Genomic DNA, 23,044 nt, shown 5'->3' with positions numbered 1-23,044 from the left:
CATGCCAACCAAAAGATCTTCAAAAAAGGACACAATTTCTGAAGTTTGAGCTGAGCGGCCTTTGTTCAAGGTCAACGCCGAAACCACGTTTAGATGCATTTTTATATTACCTTTCATTTTGATTTTGCTCTTTTCAAGTTAAGAATCCACAAAATAAACATAAGAAGATTCCGAATATGCTAACTTTGGAAACTGTGGTTCACCAAATAAATGTAAATTATAAGATCCAAAGTTTAATTTGAACATGTGCACATAAGTCTATATTGTAAGTGTTTTCAAAGTTAATCACGTACTTTACATAATTAAGAATTCTATGATTTTGACTTGTTACATTAGATTTCGGAGAAGATAATTGATATCATATAATTCATAATGGAACCTCTTCCCTTGTCTTTATAAAGAAAACCACACACAACACACAACAACAACTGGAAAAACAAAACCGACAACAGAAAACAGATAAAACAAAACTCAAACTAAACTGCAAATAAACCCTAAGTTTATCAGAACAGGAATATATATGGTTTACTTGATTGAAGATTGATTATTTACTAGAAAAGCCTGTTGACGAGTGCCAAAGCAATGCTAATCAAGGAAGAAACGTTAGAAACGGTGGTTTTGATCATGTTCCGCAGCGAAGAACGCACTTTTATTTCATCAAACTCATCGATGCAAGTAGATCCATCTGTTATGGAAGCACTGAGCCAGGTCTTGATGCTGTCCCATTGAAACCTCTCATCAGCAGTAGAGGCACCGTTCAAATGTGCCAACGCTTGTGTAGATTTCTGAAGCAGATCCAACGTGTCCGCAATGGTCTCTCTGCAGTCGGCAATGACGGAGCTTTCTCCATGTGATAGCTTCACCTTCGACAACCTCGTCAACGTGCTATTGGCACTCTTGGCTGCTTTTAGAGCCACATGAATGGAGAGTTTCGTGAGCGTTAGGCGGTTTCTTTTGATCTTCGATGCGTACGGGGAGAGAGAGTTGTAGCAAAGTGCTGCGTTAGTGGTTGAATTGCACTGATCTTTTATGAACTTTTTGTAGGGTTTGAGGGAATCGTTGGTGTTTGTTGATGCTGCTGATCGGAGAAAGGTTGAGAGGAAAACAACTGATAGGAGTGTTCTAAAGAATGCCATTTTTTCTGTCTTTGTATTGCATTGGTACAAGTGTCGAATAGGGCTTTTATAAGGAAAAATATGTGATCTTATTAATGTGAAAGCTTAAAGGAAAAGGGAAATAATTAAAAAAATATGATGTATTTGATAAATCCACTCTGTTCATAAGAAAATTAAAGCGTACAAGATGGGATGGCACATGCCACAACCACATGCTACTTAATTGCACACTTAGTATCAAAGATTAAGCAAACAAAGGGGTCACCACTCTTTGTGTAGATTTAATATATACATATCCATATATCTTGACATCGGTAAGATATTGTCCATTTTGGACTTTGCTCTCACGAATTTACTTTTAGTACCATTTTAAATATCTATTTCGTATTTTATCCGATGTGAGACTTTGTTTGTAACCAAGAAACACATTATTCTATCATTCACTTTTCACACATTAACAAGTTAATGTTTTCTTTCTGCTCCTTATTTTCTTACCCACATTTTGACCAAAGAAATACCTAATTTATTTTTCAGCAACAAAAAAGAAAACATATAAAAAAGTAAAACAAAAACTAAATCTAGAGACACACAGAGAAAAAATAAAAAAGATATATTAATAAGTTTTTTTATTTATTATATTTAGTTTTATGTTTCAGTATTTATTAACATTAAATTATGTGTTTTATAAAAATATTAAAATCTATCTAATTTAATGCTCATAAATTCTTATCATGGTATGTTTAAGTATTTTAGATATGATGAAAATGTTGACTTCCGTGATATAAATTTAGAAAGTCAACCTTTCTACACAATTTAAAAATTAGCCTCCAAAATTGAGATGCAAGAAAAGTGGTCGTACGAACGTGGTTCCTACAGGACTCGTAATTCGGGTTCTCTAAAGTTACCCTTTCAATGAAATTATTCAAGATAAACGTTAAATTTTAAAATACCGTACAATAATCAATCATTATCTCTTAATTCACTCTAACCCCTTCCAAATTAAGTGACTGTTTTTTCCTTATATGTTGTCGGGTCAAAATTATTGGTGGATTTTTAATTTTTAAACATTAATAATTGATTTTATTTTAATTATCCACTTAATTTTTTTTAAGTTAGGAAGAGATTTTAAATTTTTTATAAATATAATATATATGAAGAGTTATTAAAAAATATTGGTTATATTTATTGTTCGATGTTTCTATTAAAAGAATAATTATCTTATTGTAATTAATAATATATAATCATATGTCATCTTAAATAATAATTATAATATTAAACTATTTAGATTGATTATAATGTATAAATATACTGTTCTAATAAATATATATTTGAATTGTTCTATAATAAAAAAACATAACAAAAGATAATACTTTTTAATATATTTATTAGGCCGAATAATAATAATAACAGTATAAAAGTGACACTATATATTCTAAAATTTAAATTTTAAATTATATATTTTAAAAAATAATAAATATATGAAAGTGTTTGTTAACGTAGAAAAATCATATGTTGATGAGTTTTTGAAAATTAAAAAATTAAATTGAACTTTAATAATATAAAAACTAAATTCAATAGATAAAAATAACTAAATCTTGATTTTCCTTTGAGAAACAAAACAACATAAAAAGAAACGTAGATAAAGCCAAACACAGTCCTGAAACCCAAAACCAAATGCTAACCGCAATCAATTCATCTCATTTTAATGTTTCGAGTTTCTTGTTCTTTCACGATATTAATTCATGACCATAAGTCGTCGAACCGTTATAAATAAACCGTGCATGATAACGACAAATACCGAAAAATTCGTATCGTGGCATTTGTAATATCAATTTTCCGTCAAATGCATCGGTTTCCTAAATTACCTGGCAATAATGAAATATAGAGGTTTTATGGATTCGAAGTTGTATGGTCGCAATCTCTATTAATTTTTGCAAATTTTAATGAACACGTATCATAGCTCTAAAGCAATGTAATAGAAAAAATATATTTTAACACATTTTTATATTTATTTAACACATTATTTTTTATTTTTTTATTATAAAAATCATATTAAATGAATGTAGGTGTACCGTTACCCAATGTAATATATTCTTTTATATATGGTAGAGTATCTACACATACATTAATTTTAGTATAATATATTCATTTCATCCATATGTTTGTATTTATTTTTTGGTCATAATTAATATTTCCAATTGATCATACCTACCTGCACTCCTTTGGAAAGACAGCTAATTGAAAATCTTCATATTCTAATACGAACTTCACTCTATAATGATTATACAAATAGTTCACCAAGACAAAAAACAATAAGAAGAAGTATACAATAGAAGGACCTATTTCACAGCACCACCAGAATTACTCCAGCCACTTACACTTTGTAGCCGTCACATAAATCTCTCAACTAACTGTTATGTACATATTGCAATATTTCACTTAAAATGAAATCGAACACAGCACTATTACCTTAACCTTATAAGGAGGAAAATCTAAGAAACATGGAATCAGATGATGTCTGTATTTGAGACATTAAGTATAAATGGATGTTCTGTAATATAACACGCACACGCACACGCACAGCAATTTTGGCTAGCTGTGGAGTTAATTAACCTTGATTAGCTAGCTGATTAATCAAAGCCAAGGCATTGCTGGTCAATTGGGCTACCTGCACAACCAGTCCTCTCACACGGGTCTTAGTGTTTGTACCACCAATGGTGGCGGCGGTGGGACTCTCTTGAAATCCATCTGTGCAAGTGTTCTCATCAGTCAAAGCAGCACTCACCCATGTCTGTAGGTCACTCATCGTCATCTCAAAATTGGAGGTTCTGAGATGAATCATCCCATCGATAGACCTTCTGAGTTCATCCACCGAGTCACTCAGCACCTCCACACAGTCTTTCATCGCTGCGACCTCTCTGGGCTTCAGCCCCTGCCTCTTCGCCATCATCGACACCACAGCTGCGGTCGATTTCGCCGATGCAAGAGTCACGTTAAGGGCGGCGCCCGTTAAAAGCACACGATTTGTTTGGATCAACTCTGCATGACTCACTAAGGAGCTATAGCAGAGTCTCGGATAAGTTGTGGAACTGCAAGATGTTCTGATGAACACTGTGTTGGCTTCTTGGTGTGGTCTTTCGATGCCTGTGTTGGCACAGAGTGTGCTGAAACTAGAAGCAAAAATCAGCAAGAGATTTGTCAGAAGATGCTTAGAAGAAATGGCTTCCATTGTTTTCCTATTGGGTTGTGTGAAGAAATATGGGAAGGAATGTAAGGTCTATATAGGACTCAAAATTCTACCTTGCGTGATTTTACTATAACCCTTTTCCGAGAGGAATAATTTTGTAAACTTGGCCCAAACTAACAAGTTCGGTTTTTATGATCAATGATCCAAGAAGGATGTGATATTTCTGTTCATGCTCCAATAATTCAAAACCAGTGGGGTTGCTGCTTCCCCACAAAATTTAAAGTTCAAAACCATGACTACCACACGACTCAGGTCACTTTCCTAAACCGAAATTCATGTGTCACGTTTCACTCAACCTCAGATTTCTTTTACAGGAATGGAAGTTCTTACGTAATTACATTGATGAAGAAATTGTAGGCTTGTACTTTCAGAGAGAATTTTCGACCCAAATGTAAGTATATATTATTTCTATCGTGTTTATTTATCAAAAATAATACTTTTGACACATACTTTTTTTACATTTATTTGAAAGAATTTCTTCATATTTTTTATTCTTTTCTTTCTTAAAAAACATATAAAAATTAACTATTTTATAATTATTTTATCTTTGTAATGTAAAAATGTTTCATTATATTATTATTTTTTATTTATACAACTTCAATCATAATATATTTTAGTTATGTTGTAGGATTTCTTGTTTCAGTAAAGTTTGCTATATTTTTTGTACTCCTCGTAATAATTTTGATGATACTTACTACCATTTTTGGATTACGTTAGCATCTTCGTAGGTATAAACATTAATTTAACATGATTTATAGCATATTCATGTGAATCCTACTACTTTAGTTTTTATTTTTGATTGGAGATATTAGGGCTTTTAAACCGTACAATTGCTACAAAGAGTCTATCATACCTCCAATAGTTAGAGTAAACACAAAGGAGATTTACGTAGTTGACAATCAATAAGAAAAAGACATTAGTTTCAAAAGTTAAGTTATTGTAAGGCTGACAACACTTCTCCCCCCTCCCAACTGGTGGTAATCCTTGGCAAAGTCTTTGAATGGTCATCATGTTACATTAATGTCTCTTTCCCCTTATATGGTCGAAGTTCTAGTGGAGAATGTTCATGATGTGGCCATGGAAACCACAAGAAAAATTAAACAAAAGAAAGTTAACTAAAGAATAATTACATAGGAGAAACTTAACATACTTGAAGATCAAATTGGAAAGAAAAATAAATTCAATCCTTTTAGAAAATCCTACGATATTTTAGTAGAAATTTATAAAATGTTTGGAAGTTATGGAAGATGAAAAGAAGTAGAAAGACAAAGTAGAAAGACAAATGCACGTGATTAATTAACTTATGATTATGGTAGTTTCGCTATATGTAAATATTACATGAATTAAATTAAACATCGTCAAAATTTACGGTAGTGTACCTTAAAGTATTTAGTTATATTAACAATATGTTTTTTTTTACATTCACAGTAGTACAGAATTGGCCTTTAACATCACCCAGTAGATGTCAGACCACAAAATAATCAACGTAAATTATTGACCGGTGGCATGTTCATAAATAAGTTGGACACATAAATGTTTGTTAAGAGGGGCACCGACGTCTATAATATATAGACGTCTGTTAGGCGGGACACCGACGTCTATAATATTATAGACGTCGGTGTCCCTCCTAACAGACGTCTACGTGTCTGACAGGTAGATGAAAAGTTCTTTTTTTTCGCCATATAGACATCCGATCCCGCCACCCCGACGTCTATATACGATTATAAACGTTGGTGTCCCTCCTAACAAACGTGTATATGTGTGACAGGTAGATGAAAAGTTCTTTTTTTCCGCCATATAGACATCTGATCCCACCATCCCACGTCTAAATAGCCTGACAGGGTAGATGAAAAGTTGTTTTGAACGTCATATTAGTGAGGGCTCCAACGTCTAGGCGAGAATAGACATCAGTTCCCTCTGTGTCCGACATCTTGTTTGCTGTTAAATCAGAAATCGAACCCGCGGTTATGCGCACTTCACCGTCTTCCTTCTCGCCTTTTCTCTCTGTGGCATTGCATTTTCAGGTGCGTTTTTGTCTCTTTTGATCCGTTTAAACTTACTTTTACTCCGATTAAATTAGTCTTTAATGAATTATCTTCCATTTGAACCGATTAAAATGAGTTTTCATTGTGTTTTGATGCAGTTTTTCTCGTGTCTTTGGGTAGCGTAGTAGCACATTCTCCCTTTGCTAGTTTCCTCGTAAGAAAAACTTGCGTCTTTTGGATGTCTTATAGCGTTTCAACCCAAAACCAAACATGGGTCCTTGCCTAGTTCTCATGTCACCGTATTCGTTTTCATTGCCGGTTGGAATGAAACTAGGCAAGGACCCAGATTCGGTTTTCGGTTGAAATGTCATAAGAGGTCCCAAAGACGCAACCTTTTCTATAACGAAACTAGCAAAGAAAGAAGGTGCTACTACGCTACCCAAAGACACGAGTTGCAGTAGACATTGGTTAATGTCATGTCCAACGTCTATAGTGTCCCTAGACGTCGGTTAATGCATGTTCGACGTCTATAAAGACGTCGGACATGTGGAGTCCGACGTCCTATTAACGTCATTCATAAAGACATCGGATCGGAATTCGACGACAAAAACCCAAAATAACAGACGTCTAAAATCGTTTCTGTACTAATGTCATATCTCTCCAAAATATATTAATAAAGACTGTGAATGAATAAGACATGTAATGAATAATAGCCAAAATAATATGACAACAAATCAAGGCCTTATTAAAAAACATGTGTTCCAACAACATATAATAAACCGTTATTAATAGGCTTTTTAATCATCGTTAATATATTTGATTTGATATATCACCACGAAATTTTCACAAGGGCAAAAAAGTCAAATAAATATATGTGGCTTCAGTTCATTTTTGGTCTAATAGATTCAGGATGTGACCTGATTCAATTTAGATTGTATCGACCTGTAAACTCACGAGTTTATGATATTCGCTTTATAAAATAGTAATTTTATTTATAAAATTAAAAATAATATCACTATGTCAGTATAAATATGTATATTAAATCAGTAAATTTAATATGAAAATAATCTTATTAAAAAAAATATATTTTACTTTATTGAGTTAAGATTAAAATAGCTTGATTGGCACAATAATTATTGATGGCATGGGAGAGATTTTGAAGATCTTATTTGGAAAATTAATGGCTGAAATTAGCTAGTACAGTGTGATTTGACACGCGGCCAACGCTAGGCTGAAACGAATCTAGTACTATGTGAATAGATTGACACGAGTATCATAGGCTCAAATGAATCTACAACAAACGCTTGGCTCAAATTAATCCGACACAACGGACAACGTTAGCCTCAAATGAATGCAAGGTTCTGCATAACTCTTGTTTCCCATAATCATGTTAGTTATCTTCGACCACCTTACTATGTTATATTATGGCTATAAAGTAGTTGTAAGAGTTCTACACAGTAAAAAATGGAACAAGATTGAATAACCCAGTAGCTAGCCAATATTCTGTTTTGTTAGCACATTTTTATATCAAGTACCATACAATAATTCAAACCTCTTCCCTTCAATCTTCTATTTTTATTTGACGTATAAAATTTTAAATAAATTGCATATTAACTAAGATAAATAAATAAATTTTTATACAGTATTAATTAAAATCAATTCATACTAACAAAAACCAATTAATAAACTTAAATGTATACAGTATTAACTAAAACAGATAAATAAACTTAAACAATATTTAATAAAACAATAGTTAAGAATAAATAAGAGTTAAATATGATTATATTTGTCCACAAAATTGGAATTTATTCGATCATATAGATACATTTTAGTTTTTAAATTTTAAAATAAATTAATATAATCTTCTTAACTAATTGTATTAATATCTTTTATGTGTTAAATTATATTTCATGGGGATAAACAATTTAAACGTGAAATGTCGATTACATGCAAAAATATTCAGTGTAGTTATGGTAGTAATATTATATGTATTAATTTTTAAAGCTTTTCAAATTTGAGAATGAAAATGTATCAAAAGTTAGATAATTACATGGTCAATTCAAAAACTAAAAATATATTTAATCTTTAAAGTATACTAGTTAAAACCACTACGTATATTATTGATTAAAATAAAAGTAATTTAAAATTAAAATAAATAAGAAACAACCTTTAGACATTATTATGTAATATCGTCCTGTTTCATGTCTCGTATAAGTTATTTACTATTATATATTATTAAGGATGACAAAAATACTTGTATTAACATGAATTTGTGGATAAAATTCATGATAGATAGTTGATAAAATTCACAAATGTTTTAATATCTATTTATAAATGAATCTAGTGTATATTATATTATTTGTACCTAGGAGTATTCCAAAAAAAAATTAAAATTAAAATTTAATTCATATTTTATTAAATTTAATTTAATTGCAATTAAAAATTAATTTATTTTTATTAGATTAAATTTATTTAAAATTAATTTTTAATTTATATTTTATATTCCTTTTATAATTTAATTTTAAAAATTTACAAAATATTTTTTTAAAATAAATACAAGTACTCACGAATATTTATAAGTTTTAAAATACTTATAAATACTTTTTACAAGAATATTTAACAAGTACCTTTTGTTCTAAATAAAAATTATCCACGTAGAATTCCACCCGTTATCATCCAATATATTACCCTTTGTCAGCCGTAATAAATTAAAATAAACGACGATTAAGTATTTTTATGTTTCTTATAAACGACAAGACACACTAATCCTTAATTATCAATCGATTCTAAATTGTAAGATATTTTTCATTGTTGGTTATCCTTTTAACGATATAGGGCCCGCCACACCTATTTTTCATGCGACATATAATTCAGTTTTAAAATTAAACGTATAAAGTTTTCCACCGGTAGAAATTATCAAATATATGTTGACAATTTCTGTCCCTACTCAACAAAACAACCTCGTTTAGCAATATATCTTTCAAAATAACTCTACTTTTACTTTAAAATTCAACCGAGTGAGCATAAAAGTTAGAAGTGTTTTTAAATTTTTTACTAAAAATATAAGATATAAAAAACCACGAGCAAGTTCACTTTATAAGAAATTATGATACAATTAGTGATAGAACAAGAAAATAAAAAATAAAAAATAAAAAACAACATAAGATCCTGAGTATACGTAGGAGGGACACGAACAGTTGAAGAGTATCGGGGACATAAAATGCAACAAATTTGAGAGTTGATCAGGTTAACCATGAGAATTGGCTAGCTGATTTATCAAAGCCAATGCATTGCTGGTCAATTGTGCTACATGCACAACTTGACCTCTCACAGTGCTCTTAATATTTGTAGCACCGGTGGCAGTCTCTTGGAAGCCATCGGTGCAGGTGCTCTCGTCCGTCAGAGCAGCACTCACCCACGTTTGCACGTCGCTCATCGTCATCTCAAAGTTCGACCCTCTAAGATGACTCATCTCATCGATGGACCTTCTGAGTTCATCCACCGAGTCACCCAGCTCCTCCACGCAGTCCTTCATCGCCGCCACCTCTCTTGGCTTCAGCCCCTGTCTCTTTCCCAGCGTCCTCATCATTGCCGATGTCGATTTCGCCGACGCAAGAGTCACGTTCAGGGCCGTCCCGGCTAACACCACGCGATTTGTTTGGATCGAGTCTGCATGCTTCACCAGGGAGCTGTAGCAGAGTGTTGGATACGTTGTTGAACTACAAGATGTTCTGATGAACACCGTGCTCGCTTCTTGGTATGGTCTTTCACTCAGTCTTCTGCCACCGTGTGCGGCGGTGAGACTAGAAGAAAGAATTATGAAAAGGGACGTGATAAGGTGCTTGCAAGATATGGCTTCCATTGTTTTCGTATCTTTGGTTGGGTGGCAAAAATGGGATGGAAGTAACCTATATATATACAAAAATTCAAATGTATATTCTATATATCTCGGGAAGATATTTTTGAGAAATTCTGATTTTTTTAGGAAGAAAATGAAAGATTTTTAAAAATTGGACCCAACTAAAAATTTATTTACTCACGCTAGCTCCAATAATTTGGAGCAGTGGGGTCAATTTAAAGGCTTAAAAATGACTAGCATGTGAGTGGGGTCACTTTAAATATGAACCTAAACTGAGAGAAACATTTCATTTTGAATTGAAGTTAAGGTTGTGATTCTTCCCATGTTTCTGCATAGTACGTAGAAGTAAAAACTTGCAATTTTCGAATCAAGCATTAAATCTCGTCCTTAACATAGACTAAATTATTTATTTATGTGTGCTTCTGTCTCCTTCCTACGGTTGTTTAGCTCAGAAGTAGTAAAACATATATATGTACTCTCTCAGGGTTCAAAAACTTGTCGGACTTCGTACGGTACAGTTGACTCACAAGTGGCGGCGGCGGCGGCGGCGGTTAAACGTTTTAACCTGCACGGTGGCTGCTTCCTTAGCCATCCATTGCTTCTAACCAAATACTCTCTCTCCCTATTTAGTCATTTAACTTCCATCGGTTGAAATTTGACCTTTTTTTATACATTTTAATGTTTAATTTTTAAAAGTAAATTAATATACTTCTTTTTTATCATTTTAAACCATATTTTAGTTGAAATATGTTAAAATTGTACAAACAATTATTATCCTAAAATATATTTAATATAATTGGATCAAGAAATATATTCTTTTATTTCTTAAATTTTATATAAAAATTTAAAACATGAACAAATTCCAATTTCGTGTTAAAATTTATCAAAATTAAAAATATATTTAATCTTTATACGTTTAGAATTAAATATAAAGTTAGATGAATTAATATATCGGTTAAAAAAAATAATTAACATCATTTACTTTAACAAACTATATTTAAACGAAAATTTTTCATTTTTCTTTTATTAAAAATTTAATTAAGAATAAGAAAATTATTAAATAAATGAAAATATTTTTGTTTCAAGGTATACGGTTAAGATCAATGTCCAAAATCTGATAAATTGTTTAGGGTACACGAAGAAGGTAATCCGATATTAAAATCAGTTTAATATCGACTATTTCTATATTAATAATATCATAAATTAAATCACATACCTATTTTTATAAATTTTAAAATAAATTTTTGATTAAGTTTAATTATATCAAATTTTGAATAATCAAATTTTATTTCTAAATTAATAAATATTAAAATGATTTTTTCTGATTCATTTCATTTCCATAACCGTCGAATCACTTATACAGATCTAAGTAAAGAGTGGACAATCATATAATATAATTTGAAAATCAATCAAAGATGATCAGTAATTCATGAGATTTGTACATATTTAAATTATAAAAAGAGTAACTGCTACCATCAGAAGCTATCAGTAATGAATGATTGGAAAGTGGCAGAAGATATTTTGGCAGAAAAGAAGAAATAATTTTGTAGTCTGTGAATAGATGTGGGGTACATCACCATACTTTCTTTTTCAGAAGACGCTGGAACGTCTACATACGTTGATGATGCTGACAATTGCAATCGAAATGGAGAGCGAAAGATAACGAAATTAAAGGTTCAATTATTTTGCTGAAATAAATTACCTCATTAAATTTACAGACAGAGAGCTCCAAGAACATACGTTTTCCTTTCCTCGTACTGTTTCTTCCGAAGCGATAACAAAATTCAATGAAGAAGGTACAGTAATGTCTGAAAGGGAAAGGAGATTAGGAGAAATTAGGGTTTCTGAAATGAGATAGGATCGTAGAAGTTTGGAGAGGCTGCTGCAATTTAATAATCATGAAAATGAAGAAGAGAATTTGAATTTTACTCTTCTCTCGGCCCCTTCTGTCTCCCTCCATTTGCCAATTTGCAGACTTCATCGATTTTCTAATTATCCATTACAGCATCAACGTCTTCTCCTTTTTTTTTTTAAATTAGAAGAATTATGTTTATTATTCTTTTAGATTAAGAGATAAACCGAGTCAAAATTTAAGGTTTAGACTAATTCAATTTTAGACACTGAAAATATATTTAAATTATTTTAAAACTTAATTATTAAATACTTTTATTGTAAAAAAATTAATTTGTTTTATAAGTTTTTAAATCTATTTCATAACTTTTACTTTTACTGTAATATAATAATTATATTTTAATTAATAATCAGTATGAGACGCGTATGTTTGGTCATTTTTTTTCTTTTTTTTCTATTAAGAATATTAATATATAATTATTATTATGTTTAAATAAAATATTTATTTATATTATTATATTTAAATGTTATGTATAATTATGAATATAGTATTTAAATAAAGAGTTTGATAATATGAAAATATTTAAATAATTAATTAAATGTATTTTTATTTTTTATAATAAATTAATAAAAAATAAAAATATTAGTTTTTTAATATTAATTTTCTTTTATGTTAAAGTAATGAGATACAGAAAATACAACTAGCAATATCAAATAATGGATTATACTACTAATAACTAGCTATACTAATAATAACAATAATAGCAATAATACTAATATTACTAATAACAATGATAATAATTTAAAATAATAAGATTAAAATATAATATTTTATTATTTTGTTTATTTTTTTATTTTATTAGGAAAACTAATATAATTATTATTATCTTTGAATACATAATTATATTTAAATGTTATAATTATGTATAGCTAAAAATATAATTATTCAATAAAGAGTTTGATAATATGAAAAAATTAAATAATTTATTATAGAATATTTTTTAGAAATAATATTATTTTAATATGATATTTTATGTTAAAGTAATATATAACTAATAATATCAATACTAATAATAGTAATAGATTGTGCTAAAAATAATAATAATATAAAATTTATACTGATTGATCAGTTAACCATCAAGCCCACAAAGAATTATGAATATGAAGAATTTTTTAACAAACTAGACGACTATTTATTAGATCAGACATTTTTAAACATGATCAAAGTATATTAATTCCAAAATTCAGATGATAAATTATAAAGCTTAGACGGTCATCTAACAAATCATTCGACGATCTGAATAGAACCAAAGTAGATCAACCATAAAAACGATTAACCTAAGTATGATTATTTATGTTTGGGTCATAATTAGGTTAACGTTAATCAAAAGTTCACCATAAAATTTATAAAAAAATATTTAAAGTAATAAAGTAGGTTACGCATTGATTATAACATTACTTACTCTTTATCTAAGTTGATCTCATTTTGATATCAGCATACTTTCTACAGGTACCATCTTAACTATTTAGATACACAATAGACATTTTATCCAATAAAATTTAGACTTTAAACAATTTATAAAAGATAAAACCGTTAACCTTAACTCCACCTCGAAAACAAGAATAAATTAAATTATTTTACTAAATCAAATCTAATATCATCCAATTTTATACGTTTTCTCAAGTTAGAAAAGGAAAATATTTTAAAATTTTTCAATTGAACATTTTGTTAATTCTTTCAAAAACAAGTCAGATTTATTTTAATAATTATGATCCTTATGTTTGTCATCCAAACTAAATAAACACAATTAAGATATATTTCTCACATTTAATAATAATTAAATTATAATTATTGTCATTCATAAACACATCTTGATTTTAATTATGTTTATTATACTTTGATGATAAAGATAATAGTTATTAAAATAAATTGGACTTATTTCCACAGAATTAATACAATGCCCAATTAAAAATATTTTTTTTATCTAAGTTGAGAAAACGTATTAACATAATGCTCAATTAAAAATACTTTTTTATCTAAGTTGAGAAAACGTATTAACACAATGCCCAATTAACATATTGTATTCGATTTAATAAAAAAATTCAATTTATTCAAATTTATTTTTATGTGGATATTTGGAGTTCGAAATATTAATCTGGTTAGTTGAAAAAAAAATCATCGTATTAAATAATTTAATTCTTGACTCAATTTTATTGTGATTTGTTTATTTTATTTTAGAATATAAGAAATTTTCAAATAAGAAAAAATATCTTTGTATTATTATTATATGGCAAGAATACGTTTGGGAAGTGACTCACTATATATGAAAATTTTAAATTTTTATCATGTTGAGCTTAAATAGAAAACATAAGTATCAGGGAGTTATTATATATATATATATATATATATATAATATATATATATATATATATATATATATATATATATATATATATTATATATATATATATATATATATATATATATAAGTAAATCTAAGGAAAATATGGATCGAAATTCAAGTTTAAGCTTCGTTAAGAGAATCGAAAGTGATGATTTCAATTGATAAAGGTTTTAATTTAATTTCACACTTGAAATTTGGGGTCTTGTGATCAATTTAGTAACACTCGAAGTTTTTAAAATTATATATTCAGCATTATATGGTCAATTTTAGTTGTAGCAGTATGAATATAGAATGTAAAGTAACTAGATTTTTGCATTTTACATAATAAATTTAAATCCGGAAGCAACGATATAAAAGTTTTTGTTTTAATTTCGTTTGAATTAGTTTAGTTCGCTCGACAAATTTCTAAAAATTAAAATTAAATAGCTGAAATTTATTATTATTAGCTTTACTCCTCCCCACCCTCAAAATTACAATTTCTTTCTCAAAGTATTCATATTTTTTTTATTTTCCTATCTCTTAAAAAATATTAACACGTTATACTTACTTATATATTTAAGTTTAAGACAACAAGATTTGCTTTTGATATATGAGCCGTTCATAATGTTATTTCTCACCATACGATCCGTTCATAATTTCATAATTAGTAAAAATATTAGGTAAAATGAACTATATTTGAAATTGAAAATTGAAAATATTTATTGAAGAATTGCAGATGCAAAGTACACTGTTGCTGTAATGTTTTGTAAGAACTAAACGATAGTAGGTTTGGTCAAGTACGCCAAAACACCAACAAAAGGAGCGTTGAGATAGGTGGTCGGTTCTGTTTGGCCTGGATTGTAACGGGAATCCTGAAAGGAATCGTTATATGCCGGTCCTCCGACAAGGGCTCCGATTAGGATGTTTGGATTGGGTTTGTCTGATTTGAAGTATACATCTCCATCTCGACAACGAAGGCGTTGTGGGTGTGCATCCAAAGATGGCAACACCGAACCACGATGATGAATCTTCTGAGGATACTTTCTTCCAAAACCCACCATGTATGACATTCTTTCTGGATTCTTTCCCAGTATGTAATCAGCTTGACTTTTGGCTATATTAATCAGCCTTTTTGAATCCGCCATTTCTTTCCCACACACTATTCTTTTCTTCATACGATCCATCGATCGCGCATAAACAATCAAGAGAAATGACAGAGCCGTTACGTTTTGTAGATTGCATACTCCCTTTTTGAATAGAAGACCACCTGATCAAATATAACAACGTTAGTTATAGTACAAGAATGACATCTCGATCATTTTTAATTCTATCTCAAACCTTTTGTGTACGAGAATGTTTTGGTAGGTGAATTCGGCACCAAAGAACACATAAGTGCATCTGCATTAGGAATGAAAAGGTGTGCCCTGCCTGGATCATTCATCGCCCACTGTCCAGATTCCAAGGATTAAACTTTTTAAAATCATCATCAACAAACACGAATCAAAAGTTGCATGAATTTATTATGAAAGACAACTAACCTCAGAAACAAGCACATTTATCCCAGCCACTTTGCCATCCCATCCAAATTCGAAAGGATCGACGTTCGCTGTTTGAATGTTTGATTTTACAAAATCCCAATAACTGGCCATTTTCGTGGCTTTATACAACCATGCTGCTCCCCAAGCCAAGTCATCCTGATTTTTCCATGATAATTTATATTTTTGTGAAACAATTATGATTATCATATATATGAGAGTGTAAAACTAACACATACCATGTAGTTGTTATAGTCACAGTAGAAGGGGCATGCTGCTTCACCTACGCTGTTGTTATAAGATCCACGATATTTGTTTGCAAAGTCAAACACCTGAGTAAAAAAGACATCAGTGTTAACTAATTACAGTATGTGAGTATGTTAGTATAATTGAAATCATAATAATAATAATAATACCCGAATGGCTCTTTTGAGAAGAATGTTGGAATAGGAAGCATGGGTTGTCCTAAATGCGATCGAAGATGCGGCAAGTGCAGCCGCAATCTCAGCAGACAGTTCTGAACCAGGCTTCTCTTTAGTGAGATAGTACGAGGTTCGAGGAGTGTCCATGTCTTCTGGTCTCTCCCAACAGGCATGGTCGGCGTATGGTTGGCCCACTTGTGCCACAACCATATTAGGAATGTTCGTGGCTTTCATTAAATAATCGGTTCCCCACCTGATTGCATCCAACGCATTCTTCAGCTCTGAACCCATCAGATCTCCAAATTCTACCACACTCCAAGCTAGCATAGTCGTCGTGAATGCCATTGGAAAATGGAATTTTACATTGTCGCCGGCATCATAATATCCACCCACCATGTTCATCTGATGTCATCCCGTTCATAGAATATAACATTAACCATATTCTTATACCTCTCACAAAATATTAGTATTAACTAGTAATATATATTTCATTACTGATATGTTTATTTACTTACATTTCTTTTAGTTACGTAAAAAGATAAACTAGATAGGATTTTAAAGAGAAAAAGTGAAATAGTTACACGAATGTCCGAGCCATCAGAAAGTGCAGAATCTTTGCGCCATTTCATGCGTTGAGAATGTGGCAACTTGCCAGACCTCTGACCTTCGAAGAATAAAATGCTCTTTCCTAATGCTTCTTTATAGTTTATTGCATAATGTGCTCTTGTCACTGTTATCATCATTCCCACCATTATCATTCTTACTATACATGATGCTTTCGACATGGCTACGCTCCTCTTCCAATTGCAGCTGCTCTGCAACAGTATAAATAACTGTATATAAAAGCAAAGAAAAAATAATATTGACTACGTAACCCCCCTTTAATTCCTGAATTCTCAAACTACGTAATCCCCCATTAATTCCATTATCACACTTTAAATGTCTCTTCATTATTATTACACTCATTCACTTAATTACCATTAAAAACTTTTCTGACAATTTATTGACTTAATTAATACTAAAATTATAATTTCACTTGGTAGTGGACCCAAGGGACACAATCACTATTGAGCCTAACATCACACACCAACACTAAACAATCTCTTTAGTCTTAGCATATTAAAAATGTAACACTAAAAAGGTATTGTACCAAGAAATGACCCAATTGACATTAAATCGATTTTGAAGATGTCATTTTTTTATTTCTTTCTACGTCAATGGATTCTTTTCAAAATAATCTTCTCTTTTATTTTCTTTTTTTTTTCTCAATTTCTTACATATTTTACTTACTTTTAAATAGAATGACAAATAAATTGTTCCCTACTCTTAAATGGAATGACAAATAAACTTGTTTTCTTTTGACAGAGAATTTTCACATTGATTAGGTATGAATAATTATTTATTTTTTTAATTGAGGATGAAGATGTGTATGTACATAACTATCCTGTGCCTCTCCCAATACCTATCAAAATATATATCTTCACACTCATCCTCGTCCTTTATTTAAATTACTAAAATACTAATAGTTTAATAGCTTATTAGATAATTTAATATATATATATATAATATATATATATATATATATTGATTGAAAATATATATGAGATAACGAAACTCATTCACCATCCTCCTTTCTCATCCCAACTCCTAAATCATAAACACTATCTTACATAATTAATAATAAAAAATCATCCAAATTATTTGTTTTTATGATTATTTTTAATAAAAATTATTTTATAGTTTAATAAATTTTTACTAAAAAAAAATGGATACACACGTAGTGCATGTGTTTCTACTAGTATCTCTGATATGATTTCAATATTCACACCACAAACTCATTAATTTTAATTATATAGATAACATATTATACTTAGTCTTAGATCTTTTAATTTAAGACAACATGATTTATTTTTCATATATGAGCCATTCATAATTTAATTTTCCACCAAACGATTCGTTCGTAATTTCAAACATTAGACGAGTTTTCAGCTATTTGTAAAAATAATAGTTAAAATCAAATACATATTTTATTTGAAAGACTATGATGAAGTTTCTAACTTTATTTTTATACTAAGAAACATTAAAAAGAACATAGAAACTTTTCAAATGTGTAACATCCTCAAAATATATAACATAATACTATATCATAGATTAATCACATATAATAATATGATAGATCAGTTCATTAAGAGTTAGTAAAGTGTTTAATCATTACAGTTATTCAAAAATAACCATAAAACTAAAAATTTTACAGAATATCATAAGTTTGATACAAAACATAGGAATAAACCGAACGGTGATACAACACACTATATAAGCCGATCGGTTTGCAAAAGGAATACTAAAGCTATTGACTGAACAGTCCAATTCAAAATTATACATAACATATGACCGAGCGGTAACTTAAGTGACAAGATCTTCACCTTCCAACACTTGCTCCACCGAACACTCGTCACCTTCTGCTCACATCCACAAAATGATCATCGCAAGGGAAAAGAAAACCGAACGGACAAGACAAGACAGAACAAGAAAATATGGTAAGCTATTGTAATTTAATTATAAACAGATATATGCACTTCATGCAAGTTCAATCCATATGAAACCGAACGATACATCATACAACAACGAATACAATTCATCACCTACAACCAAAACATCACAATTCATATAAAGATGTATAAACCGAACACTATGACTTGACCATCTGAATTGTATGAATATGTAGCTACAATCGTCCTTGCACTTGTGGTAGTGTAACAACTGACACCAATCAAGCTACTACCCAAGGTTAATCCCATAATACCTACCTTGGCACCCTGAGGTGGTAGGACCTCCTGTCATTCTCACACATGAGTTACTCCTCTCTACTTGAGAATGAGTAATCACAGAATATCAGGATAAACGCCAGCTTAACATATCCATATTCATACTTTACAATTCCACAACCATCCATAAGACATTCCTCCTCGGAATTCTCTTCCACAATAATATTTGGAAGTATAATCTTCAATTCTTAACATACATAATCATTCATCAATTACATTTTCACACATAATAAAGAGAAAACTTGTGAACGTTGGAAACTGAACACCTTCACACTACCCAACTAAGAGAAAAACCGAACCGTTTATAAGAGACAAAACAGAAGAATGACCGAACGCTATTACTGATCGACCATTATAGAAAAGCTAACTACTTGGAACTTAGCCGAACACAAAATTTGAATACAATTCGAGCAAACATACCATCGTTCATACATGCAAACGTTCACACATCAACTCATAAATTATTTATTTATTGAAAAATTACATATACACAAAGTATATTGTTGTTTTGTTTGAGACATATATCCTTATTGTTATAGATAGTTGTTGGTGTAATGTTAGGCAAGAACTAAACGATAGTGGGTTTGTTTAAGTAAGCCAAAACACCAACAAAAGGAGCGTTGATGTAGGTGGTAGGCTCTGGTTGAGATACATTGAAACGAGAATCCTGAAAGGAATCATCTTCTGCTGGTCCTCCAACAAGGGCTCCTGTCAGGACGTTGAGATTGGGTTTGTCTGATTTGAAGTATACATCTCCATCTCGACAACGAAGGCGTTGTGGGTGTGCATCCAAACATGGCAACACCGAACCACGATGATGAATCTTCCGAGGATACTTTCTGCCATAACCCACCATGTATGACATTCCTGCTGGATTCTTTCCCAGAATGTAATCAGCTTGACTTTTTGCGATATTTATCAGCACATTTGAATCTACCATTTCTTTCCCACAGGCTATTCTTTTCTTCACACCATCCATCACGCGGGCATAAACAATTAACAGAAATGACAGAGCTGTTACGCTTTGTAGATTACTTGGTTCATTTTTTAACAGAAGACCACCTGATAAAACATAACGCTGAAAGTGCAGCTGCAATCTCAGCTGCAAGCTCTGAACCTGGCTTCTGTTTAGTTAGAAAGTAGGAGGTTCGAGGAGTATCCATGTCTTCTGGTCTCTCCGAACAGTCATGGTCGGCATTTGGATCACCCACTTGTGCCACAATCAAATAAGGATTTTTCGTGGCTTTCATCAAATAATCAGTTCCCCACCTGATTGCATCCAACGCGTTCTTCAGCTCTGAATCCATCACATCTCCGAATTCTATCACACTCCAAGCGAGCATTGTCGTTGTGAAAGCCATTGGAAAATGGAATTTCACATTGTCACCAGCATCATAATATCCTCCCACCATGTTCATCTGATGCCATGCAGTTCATAGAATCAAACATACACAATTTTTCATTACCAAAACCACGTTTAACTATTATTATATGTATCATGTAACGACTACTTTTGTTCATATATTCATTTATAAGAAATTATATAAATAGATCATTTAGGCTATTCGGTAGTGTAAAATTATTTTCAATTTATGTATATTTTTTAAATATTTCTAACAATTAATTACTTAAATTTCTTTCCTTTGCATGTGGGCTTAAAACTAAGGTCGAATACTCTTTATTTATAAGGACATCTTTGTTGATTTAAAATCAATATTAAAAACCTGTCTAAGCCATTATTAAAAATTGTGTAATGTTTCCATCAATTAATTAGATTCTACGGAAGTTTTACACTATCAATCAATTAGAAACTGTGAAAGATAATATATAGAAAATCAAATCAATTATTAATTATATTTGTAATATTAAAGTTCTGACAATTGCATTGGATATTTACGGTGATATTTTAAGGTAACTATAGCGATTTTACGTATTCATCAATTATTAGTTATATTTGTAATATTAAAGTTTCTTTTTACGTATTCATTAATTAAAAAAAATTATTCTTGTTCTTTGACCAATAATAATATGTTAGGTTTCATTATTGATCTGGTCTTCCAATTTCTTAAGTTGGTTCAATTTTCATTTGGTTTTTCTGTGTTCAATTTAGCTCTTTCCTTATGTTTGAGTAGATAACATTTAGATAGTAATTAAGAAAATAAAGATAGATTTGAGAGAAAATAAAAATGAAAGTAGAGTTTATTAGATTAAGAAAAATTGATAAAAATGGAGCGATTTAAAATTAAAGTTTATATAGATTAATGAATTATGTGATGAGTTTTATAAATTAAAAAAATATTTTAAATGATAAAAATGAAATATTACTATTTTAGCGTTGGTAATAAAAGTAAATTAAAATCATTATAATTATTGTAAATTATGTTAGAATAAAGTAAGTTATTGTTTAAAGTAAAAAAAAATATCAAAATTGATCAAAATACTAAATTTAAATGGGATTGATATTAGCTAAGTTTAAAAAATGTTGATGATTTGTTTAAAGAAAAATAACTAATAATGTGAATTTAAATACTTTTTTTATAAAAATGTGAAGATGAGATAGTAAAATAATTTATTTTAATAAAAATGTTAAAATCAATGAATAAAAAAAAATTATTAATTTAATAAAATGACGAATAAGTTTTACAAATTAAGAGTTATGTTATTTGATCAATTAGAATTATAAATTACCTGTTAACAAACCTTACTTTATATATCTCTTTCTTTCATTCTAAGGTGACACACTGCAAAGCCATGGCCAACATTTCTTCTTCTGCAGTTGAGATCCCATCAAGTCTTACTATCATTGAATTTTTTGCTATAAGACCTAACCTAAGGGTATGGATGTTTTCTGAATAAATTTAAAGGCTTGACTCTTTGTATAGTCAAACTATTTAATATTAAGAAAAGATAAATAAATATACCAAGTTAATATAATAAATTAATAATAGCAAAATATTATTAATATTTAATTGAATAATCCACGTGTTAAAAATTAACATTATTTTAATACTAAAGGAACTAAACTAAAAAAAACTGGATACTAAATGACAACTGTAAATACATAAATAAGAACTGTTGTAACTAGACAGTTGATGTAAAAGATAACCTTATGTCAAGTAATTATCATCATTTAGAAACTAACTAATAACTAATTAATTTGTTTTCTAAATGGACTCTTTTTACAAAATCTATCCATAGTTTCTTGAAAAAAATTTCAGTTTTATTTATTTTTTATTATAATTTTGCAACTGTCTCTAGTTTAACAAAAAAAATATTTTAAAATGATATCTTTTATATAATTGAGAAATATTTGTCACAATAATAAGAATACTCGTTTATCTACTAAACCTAAAAAACTTCGATCCTAAATAAGAACGGTTAACAATACTTAACTAACCAGTTGATGTAAAAGATAACCTTATATCAAGTAATTCTCATCATTTAGAAACCAACTAACAAAACTAATTAATTTGTCTTTTAAAATTGAATTTCTTTACAAAATCTGTCTATGGTTTCTTGTGAAAATGTTCAGTTTTATTTCATTTTTTGTTATAACTTTCTAACTGTCTCTAACAAAAAATTTAATTAAAATTGATATTTTTTATATAATTGAGAAATATTTGTCACAATAATAAGAATACTCGTTTATATACTAAAGTAGAACATTTGAATGGTGTTAAAAGAACTCCGAACATTAACTTTGGAAGGTCTTTTATCAACCATGAATAATTTATATGATGATAATTTTAGTATTTTTTAAAACTTTAATATAAACCTACGTATATTTTTTTTTACAACTCTTAAATATATTTTAACATATC

General features: G+C 29.7%; 3 protein-coding genes and 3 pseudogenes across 4 annotated transcripts in view; 1 reads left to right on the top strand and 5 right to left on the bottom strand.

The window, feature by feature from the left end:
• Window positions 1-23,044, top strand: part of LOC124840569 (UMP-CMP kinase-like) — an 85,221-nt gene that overhangs the window by 9,782 nt on the left and 52,395 nt on the right. The gene's annotated exons all lie outside the window — the stretch shown is intronic.
• Window positions 353-1,154, bottom strand: LOC124840556 (pectinesterase inhibitor 4-like). Its single transcript, XM_047316622.2, has one exon. It carries the CDS (start codon window positions 1,134-1,136, stop codon window positions 552-554), a length of 585 nt encoding a protein of 194 aa, XP_047172578.2. The 5' UTR covers window positions 1,137-1,154; the 3' UTR covers window positions 353-551.
• On the bottom strand, window positions 3,351-4,397 carry LOC148201979 (21 kDa protein pseudogene; annotated as a pseudogene).
• Window positions 9,418-10,242, bottom strand: LOC148201978 (21 kDa protein pseudogene; annotated as a pseudogene).
• LOC124840554 (endoglucanase 4-like) lies at window positions 15,180-17,194 on the bottom strand. Its single transcript, XM_047316621.2, has 6 exons — window positions 16,980-17,194; window positions 16,393-16,800; window positions 16,216-16,308; window positions 15,980-16,135; window positions 15,780-15,888; window positions 15,180-15,708 (listed from the first exon to the last, which is right to left on the bottom strand). The coding sequence occupies exons 1-6, from the start codon at window positions 17,181-17,183 to the stop codon at window positions 15,215-15,217; spliced, it is 1,464 nt and encodes a 487-aa protein (XP_047172577.2). The 5' UTR covers window positions 17,184-17,194; the 3' UTR covers window positions 15,180-15,214.
• Window positions 19,792-20,635, bottom strand: LOC148201977 (endoglucanase 24 pseudogene; annotated as a pseudogene).

This window comes from Vigna umbellata, chromosome 3, assembly GCF_029865625.1.
Source record: "Vigna umbellata cultivar VRB3 chromosome 3, Vumbellata_1.0, whole genome shotgun sequence".
NCBI lineage: Eukaryota > Viridiplantae > Streptophyta > Magnoliopsida > Fabales > Fabaceae > Vigna > Vigna umbellata.
This window is presented reverse-complemented; position numbering and strand designations above follow the sequence as displayed.

Excerpts from the sequence above, each read along its gene's own strand:
- LOC124840556 (XM_047316622.2), bottom strand. The coding sequence starts at position 1,136 with ATGGCATTCTTTAGAACACTCCTATCAGTTGTTTTCCTCTCAACCTTT.
- LOC124840554 (XM_047316621.2), bottom strand. The coding sequence starts at position 17,183 with ATGTCGAAAGCATCATGTATAGTAAGAATGATAATGGTGGGAATGATG. Across the intron at positions 16,801-16,979 it reads CTGATGGCTCGGACATTCGT|ATGAACATGGTGGGTGGATA; the intron begins GTAACTATTTCA and ends GGATGACATCAG. Across the intron at positions 15,889-15,979 it reads TAAATGTGCTTGTTTCTGAG|TGGGCGATGAATGATCCAGG; the intron begins GTTAGTTGTCTT and ends GAATCTGGACAG.